Raw genomic sequence first — 23,195 nt, 5'->3', positions numbered from 1 at the left:
GTGACATATCACCAAATCGAACAGTAAGGCTAATCTCTGTCAGTCCGTGTGACCTTGTCATGGGATCTGTCATGGCATTTTTGACAAGAGTGACAGGTACATGTAAAAGAAAGAGAAAAGAAGGACCATAATTTGTCGGGACATAATGTCGAAATTAATAATTACAACCAAATAATAAAAATGATAATTCATTGTGTAATTCATTTATTTCTAAAATTACAAAATACTGTACATATTATACTGCTACAATAGAAAAAACATCTTGGCATCTAATTTGGTAAATTTCTCATAATAACTTTTCTGTTAGTACGGAATATCTTAGTATTTGTTAATGATTTTTACAGTGAAATTAAGCGATTTAACAAAATAAAGGGAAAATTTTATATATGCGAAAAAATACTTTCAGCGAAAAATAAGATTTCATTCTAATGATATGCGTCGAAATGATATTTCCGTTCGTGAGTTTATCATAATTTGTTCAAAAACATAGCATGTACACAAATGTCGCGCTTTATGCATTTGTCTGTAACGCGCACCTGCTAAATCTAATTAAAAGTTTCTCCTACATTTCTTTCGTACGAAAGCGCATGTGCAACTGAAACACGAATATATCTACGTTTAAAGGTGTGCGGAATTATCTGGACTGGGGTGCAGTTTTGCAACTTGTAGCGCCCGCCGATATGAGTCATCCTTTACTAGCTCCGAACACAACAAACCGCGTAAAATGAAAACACATGCCACAAGTGTCCAGGGGGAAAAAATCGCCATGCAGTTTGGGAGAATTTAACAAAAGTGTGTCGCAATTTCTTACTTTTAAATCTATTTCTGAGAATTACATAATTATTTGTTGACTAAATATTAAATATCAATAAAAATTTATTGCAGAAAAAATATTATTTAATAATATCTAAGTGCATGTTTCGACATTAAGTGAAATAAAGTAACGCGCATACGCTTATATCTCCTGATTGATGCCTAGGTCCACCCCTGCGCGTAGTGTATGCGCAGTTGTCACCTACGTTGTCTAGATTCTTTGTGCCATTCCACACATACCACGGAGTGTGTCCTTTTTGAGTTTAAATTTTGAATTTTAACTTAAAAAGTATATTTAAAGTCTGGATAAGTTATAATCAGGTAAGTAATTGTGTGATTTGCCAGTGTTTTTGCGAAATTCTGTCAAGTATGGTCGGTATTCCTACGGCATGGCTAAAATGTCGGTACGGGTTTTGAATCCCTCGAATATTTGTCATAGTTTTAGTAACAACTTCCGGCCAATGCAAAGTTTGCCAGGTGATTGGAGATAGATTTGAAAATTGTGCAGATTGTCAACAGTGGCAGTGCAGCATGTTCGAGAAATCGTTATTTCAACATGATAGAATTGTTATGGAGGGTAAGGGTGACCTACATTCGGCACCCAAAAACTGTGCATGGCGTTACTGTACGATACGAGAGGTAAGCTTGTTGAATATGGCCACACTCACACACGAGAGGCCCAACACAATTTTCAGTGGCTTGGGCCAAACCGACTGACTGTCAAACTGGACGAACTGACGTCCGATCTGTAGATTTTGTGTGTTTTACTTTTTAACAGGATTGAAAACATGTTTGTTATTCTGTAGACTAGGCTATAATATAAACGCGTTTCATGTAAAACTCTTACACAGGTACAAAACACTAACTGTATACGGCTAACGGTAACACGCCATTTTCTTGTGGGATAGCCGAAATGGGGGCGATCGCGATTTAGCTTGTTATGAAGGTGGATAGAACATCGGGTTTATAATTAAGTCTTAATATTTGCCATTATTTTCAAGAAAATATTATTTGAAATTATTACTTCGATTGATGTACATGTGTATACACGATTTTCACCTGGTGACTTGCCTGACATAAGATAAGGCGTTCTGATTTGTCTTGTCATATTCTACCTGCAGTGTTTACATAATTTACTTTTGTGCTGGCCAGAGTAACAACCAATTTCGAAGGATGGTATTTAATTGTTTGGGGTTTAAATTTTGATAAGATAATCTTGATCAGAAATAGTATACCTGTTGTTTATTTAGATTTTCCTAACAACTAAATATTGTTACTGATCATGATCTATTCTTATTTGTTCTGGAGAGAAAGAATACATATCCTTGTAAAAAAAAAGCATTTTAAGTTTAAATATATAGATTATGGAATGACTGTCATCATAATTAAAACCAATTTTTCCATTGTTGCAGTTTCATACATTATATAAGAAATGTATGCAAATTCTACTTCTATCTCAACATTTGAATCATTTTATGAAAAGGAAAATTATGTTATCTTTTAATTTTTTGATATTCAAATTGAATAATGGGATAACCCCAACAAAAACAATTTCGAAATCCTATTGAAATGGTAATTATAAGTTTCAGTACTTTAACAGTAGGACAAAAGTTAAACCTTGTATCAGAGAAAGTGGTCCATAGATAGACTGACCACAAAAGCACCAATACCTGGATCTGTCAGATAGACAGTCTGGATGTTGTGTAGGGTCAGCTGTGATTGTCACAATCAATAGTCTGATTTCGAGATGCGAAAATGACGTGGGTTAAGTACAATTTATTGTCGATTGTATGATTTAGTCCCACCTTTCAGTGATTGTGTCATTATATTTTGACGCTAAATTGTACTTTATCCACTTTCTTTTGGTATCTCAAAATCCCTGTATTGTTCTTATTAGTGCAATTACTGAGATCTAAATGAATAACTACCAAGGGTATTTAAGTCTCGAAATTCATCACATGTTGATATTGCATGAGTCCTTATGAAATATAGCTAATTATAATGTAACCAGTATTTATGAAGATATACATAAAACCAGTTTCTATGTATGTAAGATATATAGGCCAGCCAAATCCAGCTTGGATGTTTTTGTCATCTGAGATGATTGATTATAACATCATCAATAATTATGATGTCACACACAGGTGTTTTTACAAGTCATAGGACATTTACTGGTATGACAGTGCTGTGTATATATGATAAACAGGTAAATTACGACATGAATTTATATTTATTATTTACCCCTTTTACATCTGTTATAGCATACGTAGCTGTTGCACTAGAAGTTAAAAGTTCAATGGAAAGTTACTAGTTAATTTTATTGAAAACCTAACAACGAATTATCATAACAAGCACCAAAGAGTTACACTAGATCACAAGCACTCACAGAGTTATGTCCCATGAATGATAAATAAGTCGGCAAGTAAGTGAGAAAGTAAAATAAATGAATCCAGAATCAGCATCCGACACCAGTAATGGATGGTACTGTTTATCTCCCTTTACTGGATGGGCCAGATCCATTCAGGATTGGTATTAAACTAAATTTAAAATATATAACATTTTAAAGGTTCAAGGTTAATTTTTTTAAGGTTATATCCACAACTTTGTTAATTTTATAATTGAAATTTAAGAACTTGAATGGAACTGTGTCAACTATAATCATTCTTTTCATACATTACTAAACTCCTTGTGCTCCCACATTTGTTCCACATTTTAAACAGCATGTTTGAAGAAAATTAGAATACAACGGACACATCTTTCAGTGTACTGACTTTAAACCATAAACAACATAATACAGATCTGAACTATTGTAGTACTATAGCTGCAGTATCTATAGTTAAAAGAAAATGGGATTGCTCATTGTTTATTCTTATAAACGTTTTTTAAAAAGATGTGTCCGTCAGAAGCCATGTATTTGATCAGAACTTAAATCATAATCCATTTTGTTTCCTATGAATTATTAATAAACAAATAGAAATTATGATGTCCAAGTGGCAGGTACTTGCATATATGACCTTTGATTACGACATGTGGGAATGGGGAATTAATAATTTTGAGGTAGTAAGATTTGAATGATATATTTAATAGGTGAAAATTACAAGATATGATTTTAACATTTGACCATTTTGTTATTACGACATGTGCAGATGAGAAGTACAATTAACAATATTATATATACCATTATTTTTATTATTACAGGTGAGAGGCAGATGACTTCTACATGGTCCAGTGATGATCTGTCCGCAGGAGCCAGCGGGATGACCAAAGCCGAAGAGGACCCCGACAGTCCGTCCAACGATGACCTCTCTAACGATGCTGAGGGCGTGTGGTCACCTGACATCGAACAGAGCTTCCAGGAGGCACTCGCCATATACCCACCATGTGGGCGGCGGAAAATCATATTGTCAGACGAAGGAAAAATGTATGGTAAGATATCAACATAGAAAAAAATATGTATTCATATCATTGAGGGGGATGTATGATAGATATCAATGGGGAAAATGTATACAGCATCAAATGTATGGGAAGATATCAACAGCCGAAATGTATATTCAAATCTGTTGGGGAATATGACGGCAAAAAATTCAAGGGGAAAAGATGTGAAGCAGAGTTGGAGAGAGAAAATGTGAAGGAGAGAGAGTGATATTGTGAAGCATACAGTTATCTGAGAACAGTTGGAAAAGTGAAGTAGATTAGGAAAGAAAGTGTCAAATGGAAGGACTAAAAAGGAAGGATGAAGATGGAAAATGTGAAGTAGGTGTCAAGAAGGATAGTGTGAAGCAAAGATAAGGGGAAACTGTGAAGCAGAAACCAGGTCGACAATATTTAGCAAAGACCAAAGGAAAATGTGAAGCAGAGATCAAGGTGTGAATGAAACTGCTAATAACATCCTTACCATCAAGCATCCATGGTGTTAGGAAGAGATTGGAAAAGAAAATGTATGGCGGAGGTGACAACGAAAACAAATGGAGAAAATATCAGTATTAGAGAGCATATGTAATTTGAGAACTTAGAGAACAATTTTGTATATGTTTGTATATATAATGTATCATTTCATACTACACCAAATTATGATATGTCTGGTATTTTGCCTAGGGTAAATATTGTTGTGTACAAATGTAAAGCTGTCAGAAATAGTTTGTATTATTTGCATACAACTGTCATGCTAAATGTTAACACAGCAATGTTATTTATATGTTTAAACTATGTTAAAAATGGGAATAATTGAGGAAGAGGAGTAGGCACATTGTTGAAATTGTTGCTATTGTAGAGTTTGAACATTAGATATATAAATACAGATATAGGTACAGATATATACAATCCTTACACCTGAACAGGTGACACAGATTTATCCTAAATAAGGTCACCTATTAGCTGGTTCACAAAGCCTGTATTCAAGGTGAATATACCTACTAAACATACACAGAAGGATTACAGTTGAAAACACAATCACTGATCTGTGTCATTGAGGTCACGAGTACGATCACACCAACAACAGAGCTTGTAAACGTCTTGATATCCTGGCCCGAGGCTACATTAAACATTACCAACCAATATATCTTATTTCCTATGATGTTTATTAGATTTTAAGTTTAATACATCTCCGATGTTGGTTGACACTTCAATGAATGAATATGCTGGTACTTCACAGATAAGATGGATGGCTATATACAGATATCTCAATATTTCTATCAGCCTAATATATCTTTTATAATTATGACGTATTCATTGCATAATGAATGGCATTAACTGAAACAATATTGAACTTTCAGTATACAAATATAATTCTTTGAAAAGTAGCCCTCAATACACTGAAAAGCCTAAGTAGGGTTGAAAAGGTGTGTTATATTGTGTATTAGTCTTCAATTTAAGCCTGGTTTTTTCCTTGACATTCTAATCTGTTGTTGAACACGCAAGCTCAGACCTATGTCTAAAACCCAATGATAATTGTTTAATTGTGTTTTTCATTGTTTTGATATCTACATCGAAGCTGTAGAATGATTTTCATGCAGCTTAAGGTCTTTAGAAGTTTTTCATGTGTGGGTGTATTGACTAAACCTGTTATTTTTAGACATTATCTAAGCCTTCCCACTCAATTGTATTATTATTTACCTATCCCAAGAAACCACAAAACTCACCTGTCTTATATAAGAAATGTTCAAAGCTATGGAAATATCCACTTAAAAAAGATAAAATCCTAAATATAGCATTTTAGCTGGTGCATCATCTCATCAAAGGTATTTACCTGTAAAGATTTGAAAAGTTTCAAAAACGTTTAAAGTATGTATAAACAGAAACATGTAACAATCTTTTCGGAATTCAATATTTACCGGTAAAACATGGAAAATTCAGCAAAATTTTATTTTAATTAAACAACTAATGGATATTGTTATCAGAAAGGGTTTCCTCCAATTCTTAAACAAAAAACTTTTTTTTTATTCATATTTAACATGATTCCAAATCTTTCATCTCATGTCACAAACTATAGTATTCTTTCCCTTTCAACATTTTCCTCCAGGGCTAATAAAGGTTAAAGGTCAATGAAACTTGATAGGTAAAGACCACAGAATTAAGTTTAGTACCATATAATACCATATAATATACATAATCTAGGCCAACCAGTAAAAGACATTGGTGAATTTTAATTCATGATCTGACTGTATTCTATTTTTGGTAAGGTTATACCCAGCTGGTAACATGTACCTGTATGTACGTATGTATCAGTAGTTGTACAGCTGAGCAAGGTAGAGACCAGTCAGAGCTGATATTTGTGTAGGGTGTAAAATGTTCCAAATCTCGGGGGATGAGTCATACTCTGACTAAGTTAAGCGGCCTACAGAGTGTTGTATGCTCAAGGTATACAGAGACCTAGACACCTCAGACAAATTACCTCGGGCCACTTTGTATCACACGGCGACATTTTAGTTTACACCAGCTTTTTTAAAAATAGAAAATACACTTAAATCAGCAGTCTTTTAAAAACAGTGGAAGGTAATAGCCTAAAAGTTGTTACTTTTTTTTTACTCGTCAAAGTTGTGTCCCTGGTTTCCTGTACACATCTAAACATTTTCCTGTATTTACCATTTACTAACAGGTAATTACGTTTACTTTGATTTTAAATCTTCTTTTGATTTTTACGATTGCTTTAGTGTGCCTGCTTTTAAAACACCTGTCACTGGTACATTTAGGTCATGATTCAGGCTATATATAGTAAATATATACATAAAACAAAAGGTATACCTGTCAGTTTTATAGATTAAACACTTATGTGGTATTGACATTCAATCAGAACTAACAAGACTTGTCTGTTTTTAAACAGGGTACTATGTCAATTGTTGTAGATTGCATGTGTCGCTTGGGTAACTATCTTGTCTACAAACCAATCCCCGATAGGGAGGATTACCAGATTGGGGACTGAGATAGGCATGGCAGGGTGTCGCCTTCTATCTCCCAGACATAGCATTGTCACCAGACACCTCCCTACACTGGCTTTTCTATCAATTATCGGTCCTTGGTCATCTCCTATTCATACAAGCTTAAATCTAGACTTCTCATGTCATTGAACAGATAAAAGTCTGGACTGGAGATATTCAGACTGGTCAAATACAGATATAACTGGGTCTTAATGAACTAAAATACTAAATTAGAGTATTTTACTATCACATTTCAAACCAGTTTATAACTTGCTCCTTTACAAGCTTTATAATTATGCAGATTGATTTGGCAACATTTGTCTTCTGATGATTGCCTAGTAGAGGATAGACAGATACAACTGTCAATTTGTCAAAAAACGGTTTTCAATAATCAGTCAATTTTACGGGAATGTTCTATTGGCAACAACATGTCTCCTACATTAACCTGTCAGTCTGTAGAAGACCAGATGGTAAATTAGATTCTTTGGAATATCTACATTAAATAGTGCATATTACAGAGTGAGCTCCCTTGCTGGTAGGTAACGATTGTTACGTCGTTATATCTTGTGAGCGTAATTCATGTCATTTTCTCATAAAAGTATGACAGTACACTTGCAACACCATGACGTCACAATCTATATCTACCCGCAAGGACAGGTAACTCTGTAATATGCAAATACAGAATAGTTATTCAGAGAAAGAAAACTTGTGTTTTTAATGAGGAGTTATATATCTACTCATTGGAACGGTTATTGATTGTTAATCATGACTATCACTAGCTATATAGACACTTGTGTATGTCTGACATATAAACTATAAAATATGTTAATGTACCAGTATTTAAAGCATCTTTAGTGAAGTTTAAGTATATTTTTAGTGCTATTTAACTTATATTTTTTACGGTATTTATGTATGTATGTACCAGTATATATATGTTCTATATATATATATTGCTATAAAATCATTATTCTAATTATAATGTATGTAATTAAGTGACCTAGATAAGAACTTCATGTGTGACCTATATATGTGCTATATATAAAGATCTTCCTATGATGCAGTATAAATATAGACTAGGTACACGGACACCCCAGTGAGGTTGTATATATATATACCCATTGATGTTGATAGTCTCCTATACCATCCCCTACACCAATATCTCAAATTGATAATCCTATACCATCCCCTACACCAATATCTCAAATTGATTACACAATTCACTCCAGATGGCAGTTATATCATCTTGTATAACGTTTCCTGTTTAAATTTATTTTCTTTGAATATCAAGTTTAATAATGTTAAGGATTTGCCTCTGTGTACATGGAGTAGATTAGGGAACTAAGGTAGATAACTCCTTTTTTATGCTCTGGCTCTGATTGACAAATACAATACTATGTCAAGTATAAGTCATGTCATGAAAGTATCTTTTTTCTTCCATCAGACCAGCTGATGTAAAATTCATACCACCTTCTTAAAATGTAGAATGGTAATTATAATAACAGATAATATAGCATCATTTTTCATTGTGTAATTACCTCGTGATTTTGTTTTATTTCTTTTCAGGGCGAAATGAATTAATTGCCAGATATATCAAACTTAGGACAGGGAAAACCAGAACAAGAAAACAAGTGTCCTCCCACATCCAAGTGCTAGCCCGCCGAAAAGCCAAAGAGATTCAGGCGCAACTCAAGGTACCTCATGTACGGATCAAAGTGACTTTTTTTTTTACGGGGTGATGGGAGAAACTACTAATTCTACTTATGATTTTGTTGTTTCTCTCTCACTAAAACTACTAACACAGCTTCTCCTGTATCTTTACAATATTCTATTATATTTGTGTCAAATTAAGCGGATAGATAAATGCTCAATTTCAAGGATAAAACAGCATATTTAACATCAGATAAGGTAAGGATGTTTATATCATGTAATAGGAATGTACCAGATACAAGTTCCCCATGATATAATATTATTGAAAGACTGTAGTGTTAAAATCTTACCAGATGATGCGTTGTATAATATTTGTACAGCGTATATATGTTTAGATCAACTTTTGTCATTTTCAACATAGATATATACCAGTAGTAGTAAAGATAGATCTAGAGAGAAGTAAAATTTATCAAAATTTCTCACTAGTTGTCTTTAATGAATCATATGTTCCTTTGATGTTTCATATGTATATTTGCAATTAGCATGACAAAATATTTGAGATAAGATGCATGTGTCTGTGGCTTGTAGACCACTTAGACCTCACTGATGGCTATTTATCGTTCACTTACATTTCGTACTTGAACACCTTTCATCTTAATAAGTTTGATGGTAATTTATCATTCACACTGTGTAAATTGTTATCTCGGATTTCATTTTAAAGAAAGTATACAGCTTTATGAATGAAATATGAAATCTTAATCTAATAAATGTTCCATGTACGATCAGTTGATACCACCACTGTGACAATGCTTGAATCACCTCCATTAGCATGAGAAGAATATCAGCCTTAATTGTCCTACCTGTAATCAACTAATTAATATTCAGTGCACGTCTGTACGTTTCCTGTGTTACCTGTCAGAGAAAAGCGTCACATGACGTTTCTGTGACAGGTGCCCCAGGACTGAATTACGCATACCCCCTTGTAACTCAACACATCAGATTGGTTACGGCTTGTTAAATATCAAGTGCAGCGTTGTTGTAAGATGCATCAGGCAGTGTACAGCTTGTGCACATCTTTAGATCTAGCAATGTCAGGTTGATGTAAAAGAGATAATTCTATTTTGATATCTATCAACGTCATGTGAATATATGAATTGCTAGTGTTTAGGTTGGATTTTAATGACCTTGTCTCGCAAAAGTCTGGGATCATCCGAGGACAGTTGAATAGCTAGTGATTCACTAAATGAGACAAAAAAATTAAAATATTTAATTCAGGAAAAAATAATGCAAGTACAGCACATGTGCAAATGTTTTTCTTTACATATTACTAGAATGTTAGTTATATTATATGCTGATTTTGAGACTGTTTATTAGTGTTTGTGACATTAATTAGGTATTCAGATTTAACATCATTAGACACAGAGATAAATAGCATGGATGTTCTATGTCTTCTGACATTATCTCACTTATAGTACACATAATACACCAGCACTACACCAACTTCACTTCCTTCGGCAATTATTTTTTAGGGAATAAATTTGAGCAATTAACTGTGTACTGAATCGCTGCATTAAGTACATTTCATTTAACAGGATTTATAGAAATATTATAAAAAATTCATTAGAAATATTTTCTTTTTGAAGGAAAAAGATGTCAAGAAAACTGTTTTGACTTCAATTTGATTATCAGTATATATCGTATAATACAAAATCGTGAGGAAAAAAATCTTTAATATTTATCGTAATTGTTGGGGTTTGAGGTTGGTGTCACCTATATATTCATATAAATATATATATGCCTCTTGGTTTAACCATCTGCTTTAATATGTTTACCAGACTATTCCTATGCAGGATCAGGCAGCCAAGGATAAAGCCCTACAAAGCATGGCCTCCATGTCGTCTGCCCAAATAGTGTCTGCTAGTGCTATACACAACAAGGCCCTGGCCCAGGGGCTTGGAATCGTCCAAAATATGGGAGGGGTCAGGCCGTCCTACCCCTCCCCCGGGGGACCACAGGTAAATTACTCTGCCATCCTGTCAGAGCAGGCCTCATAGCTCTTTATAGATGTCTTATCTACCTCTTAAGTACACTCAACATGGCGCCTTGTCATCGCCAACTCCCAAAGGATCTCACCATCACCTCTTTGCTTCTTCATGATTCAAAGTATACCTCTGATTTATGGATGTGATACACCCAGACTCTGTCAAGGACTGTCCTAAACAACCCTTGACTAATTCAAACTCAAGTATAAATAATTACAGTATAAGCTTATGAATATGTTGAGTCCTGAAATAAAAATTATGAAGTCCATAGTCAGCTGCAATATAGATTCAATGAAGCCTGTCTATATCTACATCTGAAGTTCCCCTTCATATCTCCAGAGGTGCAGTATATTCAAGCTTTATTTCTCTTAATTCTACCAATAGTTTTCCAGCTACGGTTTACCTATAGTTTTCCAGCTCCTGTAATATCTGTCCCATCCTGTCCCATGGTGTCCTTTTCTATCATGTCTTGGTCTGATTTCATAAGGAGGCTATGTAGCTACAGGATCAGTCAGGTCTCAGATATTCTGTTACCTTTTTGCTTCAAGGAAATTTCCTAGGGATTTGATTTCCAAATTCAACTCAATATGGTGTCTCCTTCATCACAAAAGGCGAGGTTGAAACAACTGTTGTACCCAGATGTTTACTGTGTTTTCCCATTTATCAATCTGTTGCTATTATGTCATAGAATGCTGTATTTTGCTTTGAATATTTGTGTTTTCTTTCCACAAAAGTCAAGTTAATGTGCCGGTCATCTTAACTCATTCACCCCTGAAATTTCAAAATGAACTGTTCCAGTCTTAGCATCAGAATAGTTCAAATATGTCTACAGGGGGGAATGATTTTTAAAAAAAAAAGTATAATTTGAATTGAGGTGACAAATTAATTTGTACCAAATTTTCATTCAAATTTAGATGGTTCCATTGATGAAATATTTTTCTTGAAATACAAGTCAGATTAAGATATAAAAAAATTGAAAATTGAAGACCTGTCTTAAGATTTCATGGGCGTCAAGCTGACTGTACTTTGGGTATATAGACTACTATGGTGCTTTGGGGTTTCTAAACATAACAATGCATTATTGTTGTGTCTCATCATCTCATAGTTTACATTTCATTCCTTATGAAATCAAAACGTTTTAACGTATTATCATTATTTTAGCATTATGTATTTTTGTCGTTTTTATATGACGGGTCATGCATGTTTCATTTTTCTGGTAACTGAAATAAAACTTTTAATATGGTCTGTGACCAAGAGAGCGGAAAAAGGCAATGATCCATAACTGAGAGTCCATATCAAATTACCGGTAGTTCTTATGTCAATTTTCAATGAATTACATTGAGATATTATCTTTCAATATAATTGTGAATGAAAAAAAAAAAACTGGTAATATTACAGTTACGATACTGTCCATTTATTAACAGCTTATTCTAATTAATTTCACATTCATTCATTTTTGCATCTGTGTTTCTAATTAAAAATGTGTTGAGTTCAAACATAATTTCCTTCCTCCATCATGCATGACTGTGTATTGTCATTATATCAGAATGTATCATTCAAACTTGTAATACCTGTGCATTTTTTTCAAAATCAAAAAATAAAATTTTTAGAATTGTGAGAAAACAAGAATACATTAAGATATCAAGGCATCATATTTCACTTATCTATTTGTTTTATCTTAAATTAACATGCTCATTGATTTAATGCCAATTTTTTAATGACAATGGAAAACAGGAAAATAGAGTTCAAGATTTTATTGTGGTGAAACCATTATAGCATGTACAGGTATTAATAAGTTTTTGAAATATAAACTGATATTTGTGCATGTGTAATGAATTATTTGAAACTTTTAATGTCCATATTTTGAGTTATCAATTTTGTAGGTTTTAGTTTATTATTTTGCTGTCCTTGATGTTTCAGTTTTGGCATCAGAATTCTCTGGGACCCCAAGCAGAGTAAGTAACAAGAGTGACCTTAGATGAAAATGTCTCATATGAATGATCTTGACCTTGATTGGGGGCATTACATGCATATGAGGACCTTCACTTTCATTACTGCCATAAGTGAACTCTTCACTAAAGACAATCTTGTAAAATGTTTTACTGTATGTATACCTTCTTTCATGGTTTTCTAGTTTCATGGAGTTTTTTTGTATACAAATCAGTACTTTTTGTTCATGGAGATTGTGCTTTCTGATCATGAAATCATGTGGTTTTACTTTAAATATTAATGTATGTGTGTAGCATGTTATATGTGTAAAATCATCCCTTTCTGAAAACAATACAGAAGTTCCATTCACAGCTTCAAGAACCTTGAATGTACCTAAACTTTTATGGGTGTATTAAAAGTATTGTTGTAGTTGTATATATTTGCAAAGAATGTGCAGTTCTCAAAGTATGACATATATGATGTCAAAATCATTCTTACTGTAACATCAATATTTTGTAGATTAAAATGGTTCCCTTTACTTATTTTACAGTGTGAAGCCCCCTTTTGGTGCCTCAGGTTATATAGACTCCAAACCGCCAAACTCCATGAACAATGAAATGGTCGCCCCGGCATGGCAGGGACGTTCTATAGCTGGGCCTAAAGTTCGCCTTGTCGAGTTCTCAGCTTTCCTAGAACAGCAGCGAGACCCAGACTCGGTAAGTATTCCCTCAAAACCTGGGATTATTTCATGGCCAAGTTCATTTCACTAAAATGGGTGAGGGGCATGTTTGTCTTTTTCAGAAATATTTTATTAACAATACAAATATAAAGAAATTACAAAGTATTGTTAAAAGAATTAGACAACAGGCGCAATGCCTATATCAGTCTTCTTCTATTACTTCCGGTTAGGCTTGGTATATAGATATTATGTATCAATTGATTATTTCTATAGAAATTGTATATCATAACATGTAAAGTATCTAATTTATTATGGATTAAGGAGTATATTCATCATGAAATTAAATAGAATAGGTGATATAATTATAGAGATAACTACTATTCAAAATTACTTAGAAAAAAGAAAACAAAAGTATTATTGGATAAAGTGAAGACACAACATATTTCCACCAAGTCTAAAATGAAAAGTTATATGTAATATATATATATATAATAAACAATAATAACACACTCACACACATTCATTCGCACTTTCAAACTAGAATGTTTGTCTCTTCATGTCCCATTCAGATTTCACATGTAGGCAGGGACATTGATAGCTAACAGAATTTCTATTTTAAGAATAAACCTGTTTCATATATATACTTCAAATTTTTATACCTCAGTCATGAAATGGGGACAGATACTAGTGTTATCCATCTTGCTATCGTACAGTGATGACAAGATTGATGTATTACAGGCATTTCACATTTTACTTACAAGTATGTCGCCCTACAATGGAATTTCTCTTGCTTTTTTGCAGTACAACAAACATCTTTTTGTGCACATTGGTTCCAACCCTACATATTCAGACCCTATGCTGGAAGCTATCGACATTCGACAGATTTATGACAAATTTCCAGAGAAAAAAGGTGGATTAAAAGAACTTTATGACAAAGGACCGCAGTCAGCATTCTTCCTTGTAAAATTCTGGGTAAGTTCTACCAAGAAATTTGTACCCATAGTAACTAAGTACTGTTACTGATAGCTAGCTTTTCAGGCACAATACCCGGTACATTTGATACATTTTTAAAATGATAAATTTGTTGATATATGAAATTCTAAAGAAACTTAAATGAAAACGGTTTGGGAAAAGATTGCATTTATTTGAGAACATTTTCAGTATGTAATGATTACCCCTAAAATATGTATGATTATAACAAAACGATGCAGGGTATTTCTATCTGTAATATAGATAGTTTTATAGAGCTTTTAATTGTAGCTTCTGCTTTAACATCAAACAAGATGTCTCATTTGCTTGAACCTTTTTCCTTTTTCAGGCGGACATCAACACAAACGTCCAAGATGAAGCTGGAGCTTTTTACGGAGTGACCAGTCAATACGAAAGTAGTGAAAACATGACAATCACATGTTCAACCAAAGTGTGTTCGTTTGGCAAACAGGTTGTTGAAAAAGTTGAGGTAAGTTCAACAGTTCTGATCAGACACTATCTGCTGTAACTGGGAAGGTCTTGAAACAGATTCTGGTAAATCTGTCTATTATCCGAGTATTTATGAGTAAAAAGTTGTTTAGATATTTGTTGCTATTGACATGAAACAAGGTAATAGTTCAAAATAAACTTGTTCTTCAACTCACACAAATTTAGGCTTCCTAAGTACTCCACATACCACTGGACTATGTTATAGAAAAACTGAAGGTATTTCAGGAGAGAGAAAAAAACTGACCAATCACAGGCCTACAGACTTAATTGAAGATTACAGAGAGCAATGTCCAACTTCAAAGCTATGCAGTCAATCTGTGTACGGTTACTCTATTATCTGCTTGATGCACATCAAAGGACCAAACGACCTGCCTCATTTGTTGTTTCATACAGAACAGTCAGTGGGGCGGATATAAAGACATTATTAGTAACCATTTCAAACAGGAGTTTGGTGTACTTGCATTGGTTGAAACCAATACCCAATACCTAATATAAAAAAATTGTTATTTTTATCCAATAATTTGACTTTTTCCTCCTTTTTTAACCTTTACCAATCTTTGTTTCAGACGGAGTACCCCCGGTTTGAGAGTGGTCGTTTTGTTTACAGAATACACCGATCGCCCATGTGTGAATACATGATCAACTTCATCCACAAACTTAAACACTTACCTGAAAAATATATGATGAACAGTGTATTGGAAAACTTCACAATTCTACAGGTAGGTTTTGTTTACTTTGTTTGTCCATGAGACATACAACTGAAGTATTGTTTTAAAGTTTTTTTTAAATATGTGTACAGTTCGTATCTATGTATATTTACATTTACTTGACACTTCTACTATATAAACTAACCAAGGCAAAGTGAAGTATATGACGGTATAACTGACACCCAAAACGTGACCACTATGACGTCCCTAATGTTGACATGGTGACGTTAACTGATCACCGTCAAAATGGCTGTTCCATCTTGTGGATTAAATCGTCGTTGACAAATGGTTATCCTGGTCTAGCTCAAACAATATTAATACAGAAACCCAAAAATGAGTTGATAATTTAAATATAAACATTAAACTATCTTTCTATGGCATGTATGGTCTATGTAGATGCCAGAGCTTTGCAGACAATCATCTCATAATGTGCTAGCGTGCATTATGAAAATTGTCTGCAAAGCTATGACATAGATGCCATAGGAAGACGGTTTAATGTTTAAAATTTAAAATATGTACATTGCCATCCCAGTGTTCAAATCATACAATTGACCATTGGTCACTGCGATAAGGTCATGATATCAGGCCTACAGTCACCTAGCCATTGAAACATTCTTAAATGAGGATGTGAATGTGGCAAAGTGGTGTAAGCCGCAGGTATATTTGGATAGGTGACTGGGTGCCATAGATCGTTAGTTCAAGGTCAGCATAGGACACATGAAATTGTCTTCCTTTTTCTCTTGTAATCTGTCAAAATATTATTGCTATTAAATTTCTATAACAAAATGCATCATATACGCCAAGGTTATAACCTTTAGGAGTGCTTTGTTCTCATATTTATCTTTTGTCTATATTTATCCAGGTGGTAAGCAACAGAGAGACCCAAGAGACACTGCTGTGTACGGCATACGTGTTTGAGGTGTCGACCAGTGAGCACGGTGCACAACACCACATATACAGACTGGTCAAAGACTGACCACCACAAACTGACAATTAGTGAGCAGTTCACTTTAACTACAGCATTTAAGTGCCACAGTCTGAAAGGGCTGTTTCAGAGTTATCTCCTCATGACTTCCTGTTGAGAAACTCCTGAAGAAAACATTGGTTCAGAGTTACTTCCTGTAGAATACAAAAGGTTGTCTGTCCACAGATGAAGGTCACAGTGGCCTGGCATTACCCGTTTGTGCATTCTTGTGGCTTTTGAGACCTGTTAGCAAGGAGAACAGGTCACATCTCTGATTCCATGTCCAGGGTCTGGACACTGCTGGAGCTCTTCAATGGCATCTGGAACAAACCAACAGTATTTCCGTCACAAAAGCTGCAGAGACATATACACAGATCATCAGAGTAAGCTACAAGCTGATAGATTTGTAATGGACGTAACATTACAATTAGGAGTAGAGTTCTTTTATGGGGATATCAACCAGTGATGTGGCGCCTGTGTAAGGATATAGGACGAGTGGAATCATGGGAATGTTGGCCGAATTGTTAAATTCTTACAGAAGTTGTGATTAGGACAAAGTAGGACAAAGTAAGAATAACCAGGGCCCAGTTTCATCAATATTCTTGAACTAAAGTAAACTACACTTTAAGTAATCTTAACAGAAGTTATGGAAAGTTTCTTAATCTAAGTGTTTTTTCTTTAACTTCAGTAATGATTTCCTTAATAAAATTTTAGGTTGACAAATTTTCTTAAAGGCCCATTACCTTTTCGAAATGGCTTTTAATTTTTGAAATGGGAATGTAAAACAAGATCGATAATTTTGTAGAGTTGCAAAATTTATTAGCTTACCGCTAATACTACATTTATCATCACCTTCTGAACGATTTGATTAGAATAAATAAAAGTTTATTTTCATAAAGCGGGTCGTATTATGTTTCCCGCCGTCGTCCTAAGTACTGCACTGTAGTTGATTATCATTGGGCCAGACGGCAAAACAGCGAATTGACTCTCCACTGTTTTCTTATATTACGCAGGAAATCTTGCATATGTTTGGTGTCGTAACCTTATTTTAGGTCATCGGTATGCATTTTCTAATGTTATTAATGTTTTTTAAGAAACCTTTATATTTTGCTCCGGAAAGGTGATGGGCCTTTAAAGATAAGGAATATTGATGGAACTGGGGCCCAACCAGTATTGAGTACATGTACTAGTGTCAAGCATAAGGTTATCAGAGCTGTGATGAGGTTCCCACAAAAGTTATTTATCTGTTGTGATGCAATAATAATACACACATGTAATGTGTCATGTCGCAAGAAGGCAACATTTTGTTATAACATGTGAGCAGGGATGTTCTAAACATTTTTAACTTGGAACTATATTCTGTTTCTGAAAGTTTTCCCGGAGTGGAAAGATGTTATTTATGAGACCATCTTTGAGAAATTCATTTTGTTACTGAATATCGTGTTGACAGAAGGTTTGAAGTTCTATGGTTAGCGATGTTTTGAACAATCTTGTTCATGTGAATTATAAACCTCCCACCAATTTTACAAAATCAAATATATATTTTTGTTAGCGGTGATTGTATAGATGGCAATGAAGGCCCATGTTATTGTAGATTATTTGTTATTGAATATTGTATGAATATTGCAGAGATCATTTGAATTCATGAATAATTACGGTTTTATTATGCATATGTAGAAGTCACAATAGAATATTGTTGTTTGATGTTGGCCGACGGTGCTTTAAGAGAGGATTATGTACTGGGAATTGTATTTCACCTGTTAATGATCTCAGATTTATCATGATTTGTATCTTACATTATAATGATTTATCATACCACTTACCTGTCCACATGCTCTCACTTCATTATACAAAACAAATATCGTCATTATTTCACAAAGTCATTCAGTTAATCATCATATAAGTTATAGAAAATTAATGAACATTTGAAATATATGGAGTCAATAGAAAACTTCATGAGGAAGTAGAGAAACTTCTTAATTAACTATTAAACTATGAATGTAGGTAAAGCATAGATTTATCTGATAAAAATATAAATAATTGGATACAAGTATGCAATATTTTAAATCTATATCATAAATGTACATACAGATATACACATGTTAGGTATGTATGAGATCCTTAAACCTCTAATTGTAGTACATGTACCACATTTATCTTCTGGTAAGCCCTATATACTGTCTATACCAGTATAAAATATTTTGTATCAAATAAGCCTTCTTTTATGTAAAAGCTTCACAACTTATAAGGAAATCTCTTATAAGTGTAACAGAGGCACCTTAAACCTCCATTTTAAAGATGTTTCTTCTAATAATAACAGTTTATTGAGCTGTAGATTGGAGAACAAATAAATATGGGTGTTAATTATTTATATATGTTACATACAAGGATGGTAAATACAGTGATGCATTTTCATAGTTAAAAGCCTCATTGGTGATGTTGTATATGCATTGTATGCAATGATGAATCTGTACTGATCACTTACTTCAAAACGTAGAAGTGGATGTTTAATATAGATTTAAAAAATAATGTCTTTAATTTAATGGAAATAATAGTTCAGTTTATGAAACTGATAGAAGAGAAATAATATTTTAATGACTGATTCATTATCATTATAAATGTTTTATACAAAAAAATCTTATTAATATTTTTATTATTAAAAAAAACACCTGAAAGAAATGCACGAATAATTTAAGAATACTGTTTTTCTTGGCCAATATTGGCTTTAATTTTATTGTTTTATGTCAAAAGATTCTTAAACCATATTCGTGTATGTCATTTGTTGCAATTTTTCTTTATATCATTACAGAACAAACCAAAGTTGTGACAAACTATTTTAATCTTTTAACAAAACCTATAATGCGAAGAATAAACTATAATGTTATAGTAATATCTAAAATGTTATAATATGCACTTTCTACATACTGGTATATATAATAAAAAATAACATAATGGAGGATTTTTTTTACCCTCCTTTTTATCATCTTGTGTCTTAAAACCTACGAATATATATATATCTTACTTTTGATATTACATGGATTTGTACTGTAAGAGCAAGACTGCCTTAAATATAATCCGCCCAGCAGATCAATATTTTATATTTCAGAAAAATTAATGAGTTTTTAAGCGATATGAAATCTATGTGAATATAATTTGATGATTGAATTTGTACACTGCATGCCTAGTGAATAGATTATCTACATTTTACTATCCTAAGCCATTCTTACTTTGATATTCTCTCTTTTGAATGTTAGATTGACATTTTAACAGTGTTATATGAGTTGTACAAAACCAATATTATTACAAGATGTGTAATATTTACATATCATCTTGATCTGTGTCGGAGAGATGTATACATTTATCGATAATCTGTTTTAACCTTCATTATGAAATTACTATAGTTAAATCTTGTTTACCTTGAACTTTTATAACTTGAAGACCTGGAAGTATTTTGTTCGTCCAACCAAAGATTCACCCTTCTCTCTAGTAAATCTCTAACTATATTCAACAAAATGGAGTTATTTTACATTTTTTATGTTGAAAGTAAAGATCATTTATCTGATAACAATTTATCAGGGTAGTTATTCTGTATTTGCATATTACAGAATTATTTGCTGTTGTGGGTTGCCATTGATTGTGATGTCATGTGTTTGCAAGGGTAACGCAAATGACACAAATTTTGCCCACAAAATAAAGACATGCAATCGATACCTACCGACACGGGAAGTAACTCTCTAATTTGTAAAGATGGTATATATTTACTTTATTGCTTAAAATCCATAGAAGTTTATAGAACAGACTATAATACATAAAGTCACTAAGATTATGGTAAATTAACTGATGTCCTTTATAGCTTAAATTTGTTGGCCATTAGAAATACATATTTCAGCAAATTCAAATTACCCAGTTAAAGTCATTAGACATGAAATTAAGTAGCTGCAAAAATATATTTCCTTACAGTATGTATGTAATTACATAACCAACTTACTTTTACACCAACATAATTTCCTTGTTTCCATGCCTTTTAGTTAAAACTTTTGCGAATCGCATTGCCCACAAAATAAGCAGAATTTATTTGTATAGGAAAGTCAGTTATCATACAAGTTGATTTAATAATCATTTCATTAACTAATTTTACGAATGCCAACATAAAATTTCTCTTATCATCCTCAAATTTTTTGTAAATATATCACAGAAGTTGTTCAATTGACTAGTTATAAAAGAATTTTTACCAGATTGTTAATATATATATTGAATATGATAAAATGGTCGTTGTTTGGTGCATTTTATTCATTTTATCATACCATCATAACACATTTACATTTTATGCAAAATTTTATATAGTTTTAAAATTCCTGGTAAATCGGGACGGAAAAATCCCAGGTTATCTTGGTCATATTTCTTTTCTTTTAAGCTTATTGTGGAATCGGTTGTAAATTGAACAAGATAAGAAACATTTCCATTGGTGAATTCTACATCTCTGTTAATCATTCAGTACATGTGTAGTTTTCTAAGCCATATATCATGTTACCAATTCCTGTGATGTTTAAGTGCCTTGTGTGTGTAGTCCCAGCTTCCTCGGAGGACTGTGATGGTTTTACACTGTACTAAAAGTCTCCATCCACTTTGTCACAATGGTAATGTCTTATAGGGACTGGAAAATCACATCTTAACAAATCAGTGACATTTTTGTCTTCAGGTCACAACAAAATCATCTTTGTCTGTAAAAAGGAATAATAAGTGTGTACCAGAATGTAGATTTTTTTTTCGAGATGAATCGTGTTGATGGATTATTATTACTAAAATGTTTTATGTGTTTTGATTATTACAAGTATGCAATAGTGATCACAGATGCCAAATACAAGAGTTCATATTGTACCGCTAGAATGTGGAAAGAGTTGTAATTTACTGTAGAAATATTATTAAGGAATTACAGAGAAAATTAATGCATGTTATGATTTAATGAAATATGGAGCAATAGTAGTATTGATTATGTTAGATAACATTTCTGTTGGTACGACGTTGTAGCAGTTCTTTTTATGTTAAAAACCAGTTACAATATGTTATTGTGTGTTTTTGTTTCGTAATTTTTTACTTCATGGAAGTATTCAGTTTCGCACTTTCATATTTTCCGAGGATGATCATGTCAAGTTGATTAAAGGGAAGTAACTCTGATTGAACTTATGATACACCAATTGTAGTGCTATTGGAATTTATATTGTGATAAACAGCCTAAAATTGATGCAGATTTTCTTGCCTTACATTGTAATTGATTTCTAATGAAATAATGTATAAACATTTAAAGCAAATTTCATGGATTATAGAATTCACTCTATGATAGAGGTGAAAAAAAGAAATTTGTGTAGAAACACACAAAATCATACATTGTGAACATGTTGAAAGTAAATTTTATACCTAATAATGTCTTCTCATATTACAGACTTATCTGCTCATGGTTTGATTGAAATGTCACTAGTAGTCTGTAGATATTGTGTTGTTTTCTCTTTAAACTGAGATTACACTCACAAACATGTGATATAACAATCAATCCATACCTGCTAGAGCAGATAACTCTGTACTATCAACAAAAGTATAGGTGCTGATTGAGTATATGCAAAAATCTTGTTTGTAAATCTGCTGATATTAGAATGTGTCAATGTTTTTGTTTCCAGTTTTTTGTCGTTGGTGAGAGAAAATGTCCGGTAGGAGTAACATCTTCAAAGTCTATGAAAAAAGCCAAAATAATTCATATAGTGTTACTTAATCATGGTGATTTTATAGAGTTCATAGAGTTTGTTGTTTTTCTTAATATCACATTATGATTACCTAATCATGATAGATTGTGGTATTTCTTTCCATCTTGTCATTTCAAACATACAGAGAAGTTCATATCCAGAATTCAGAAACATCTGTAAAAAGAACATTTAAAAAGATCACAAAACCAAATTTTGTATTAAATTGAGTGTAATGCTGTGTAATTGTATAACTATTTCTAACTTTCACCAACACTTTGAATGACTTATTTTGAAATGTTAAGCTGGGGTTAACCTTTGTTAATTGTATTGTCAATCTCATTTTACCTGTCAGAGGTATGTACACTGCTTATTTCCTACACCCGTTTCCACAACAATAGGTGGAAATCAATGTTTATGGTTGGATAAAGTTTATTTTTTAATATTTGGTGTTAGCTATGAGTTTGTTGTACATTAAGATTTGCTTTGATTACCTCCCCTTTTTCCCGGTTATGTCCCCTGATGGATGATTACCAGCCCCACCCCCTGTTGTCCCCATAGCCTATTGTACAGGTTAAATGATCACCTTATACTTTTTGAAAGGAGCTTTGTTTTTCTGCTATACTTTTGTATGAAAAACAACAAAAGGTAAACTAAAGTATTAAAAATGAAATAAGTTAATAATTGTTGTTTTCTTTTTGTCTTGGTGTTGTGAAAAACTCACACATACACTTATAATTAAATTTTCTTTGTTTTCATACCAAATCTGGCTTTCTGATTGGCCAATATT

The 23,195-nt window shown here is 33.0% G+C and overlaps 1 protein-coding gene across 4 annotated transcripts; it reads left to right on the top strand.

Moving 5' to 3' along the window:
• Nucleotides 1-986: 986 nt before the first annotated feature.
• Nucleotides 987-23,081, top strand: LOC138324716 (transcriptional enhancer factor TEF-1-like). Of its 4 annotated transcripts, none has more exons than XM_069269835.1 (10): nt 987-1,134; nt 4,012-4,239; nt 8,790-8,926; nt 10,709-10,888; nt 12,836-12,870; nt 13,395-13,560; nt 14,325-14,495; nt 14,842-14,982; nt 15,569-15,721; nt 16,572-23,081. In XM_069269835.1, exons 2-10 carry the CDS (start codon nt 4,023-4,025, stop codon nt 16,683-16,685), a joined length of 1,314 nt encoding a protein of 437 aa, XP_069125936.1. In that variant the 5' UTR covers nt 987-1,134; nt 4,012-4,022; the 3' UTR covers nt 16,686-23,081. The 4 variants fall into 4 exon arrangements, with proteins under 4 accessions (XP_069125936.1, XP_069125928.1, XP_069125920.1 ...); XM_069269827.1 differs by lacking the exon at nt 987-1,134 and adding an exon at nt 1,234-1,452 and having other exon boundaries at nt 8,790-8,917; XM_069269819.1 differs by lacking the exon at nt 987-1,134 and adding an exon at nt 1,235-1,452.
• Nucleotides 23,082-23,195: the final 114 nt, after the last annotated feature.

Source organism: Argopecten irradians, chromosome 1 (genome assembly GCF_041381155.1).
Source record: "Argopecten irradians isolate NY chromosome 1, Ai_NY, whole genome shotgun sequence".
In the NCBI taxonomy this organism is placed as follows: domain Eukaryota; kingdom Metazoa; phylum Mollusca; class Bivalvia; order Pectinida; family Pectinidae; genus Argopecten; species Argopecten irradians.
This window is presented reverse-complemented; position numbering and strand designations above follow the sequence as displayed.

Excerpts from the sequence above, each read along its gene's own strand:
- LOC138324716 (XM_069269819.1), top strand. The coding sequence starts at position 1,428 with ATGGCGTTACTGTACGATACGAGAG. Across the intron at positions 4,240-8,789 it reads AGACGAAGGAAAAATGTATG|GGCGAAATGAATTAATTGCC; the intron begins GTAAGATATCAA and ends ATTTCTTTTCAG. Across the intron at positions 12,871-13,394 it reads TCTCTGGGACCCCAAGCAGA|TGTGAAGCCCCCTTTTGGTG; the intron begins GTAAGTAACAAG and ends CTTATTTTACAG.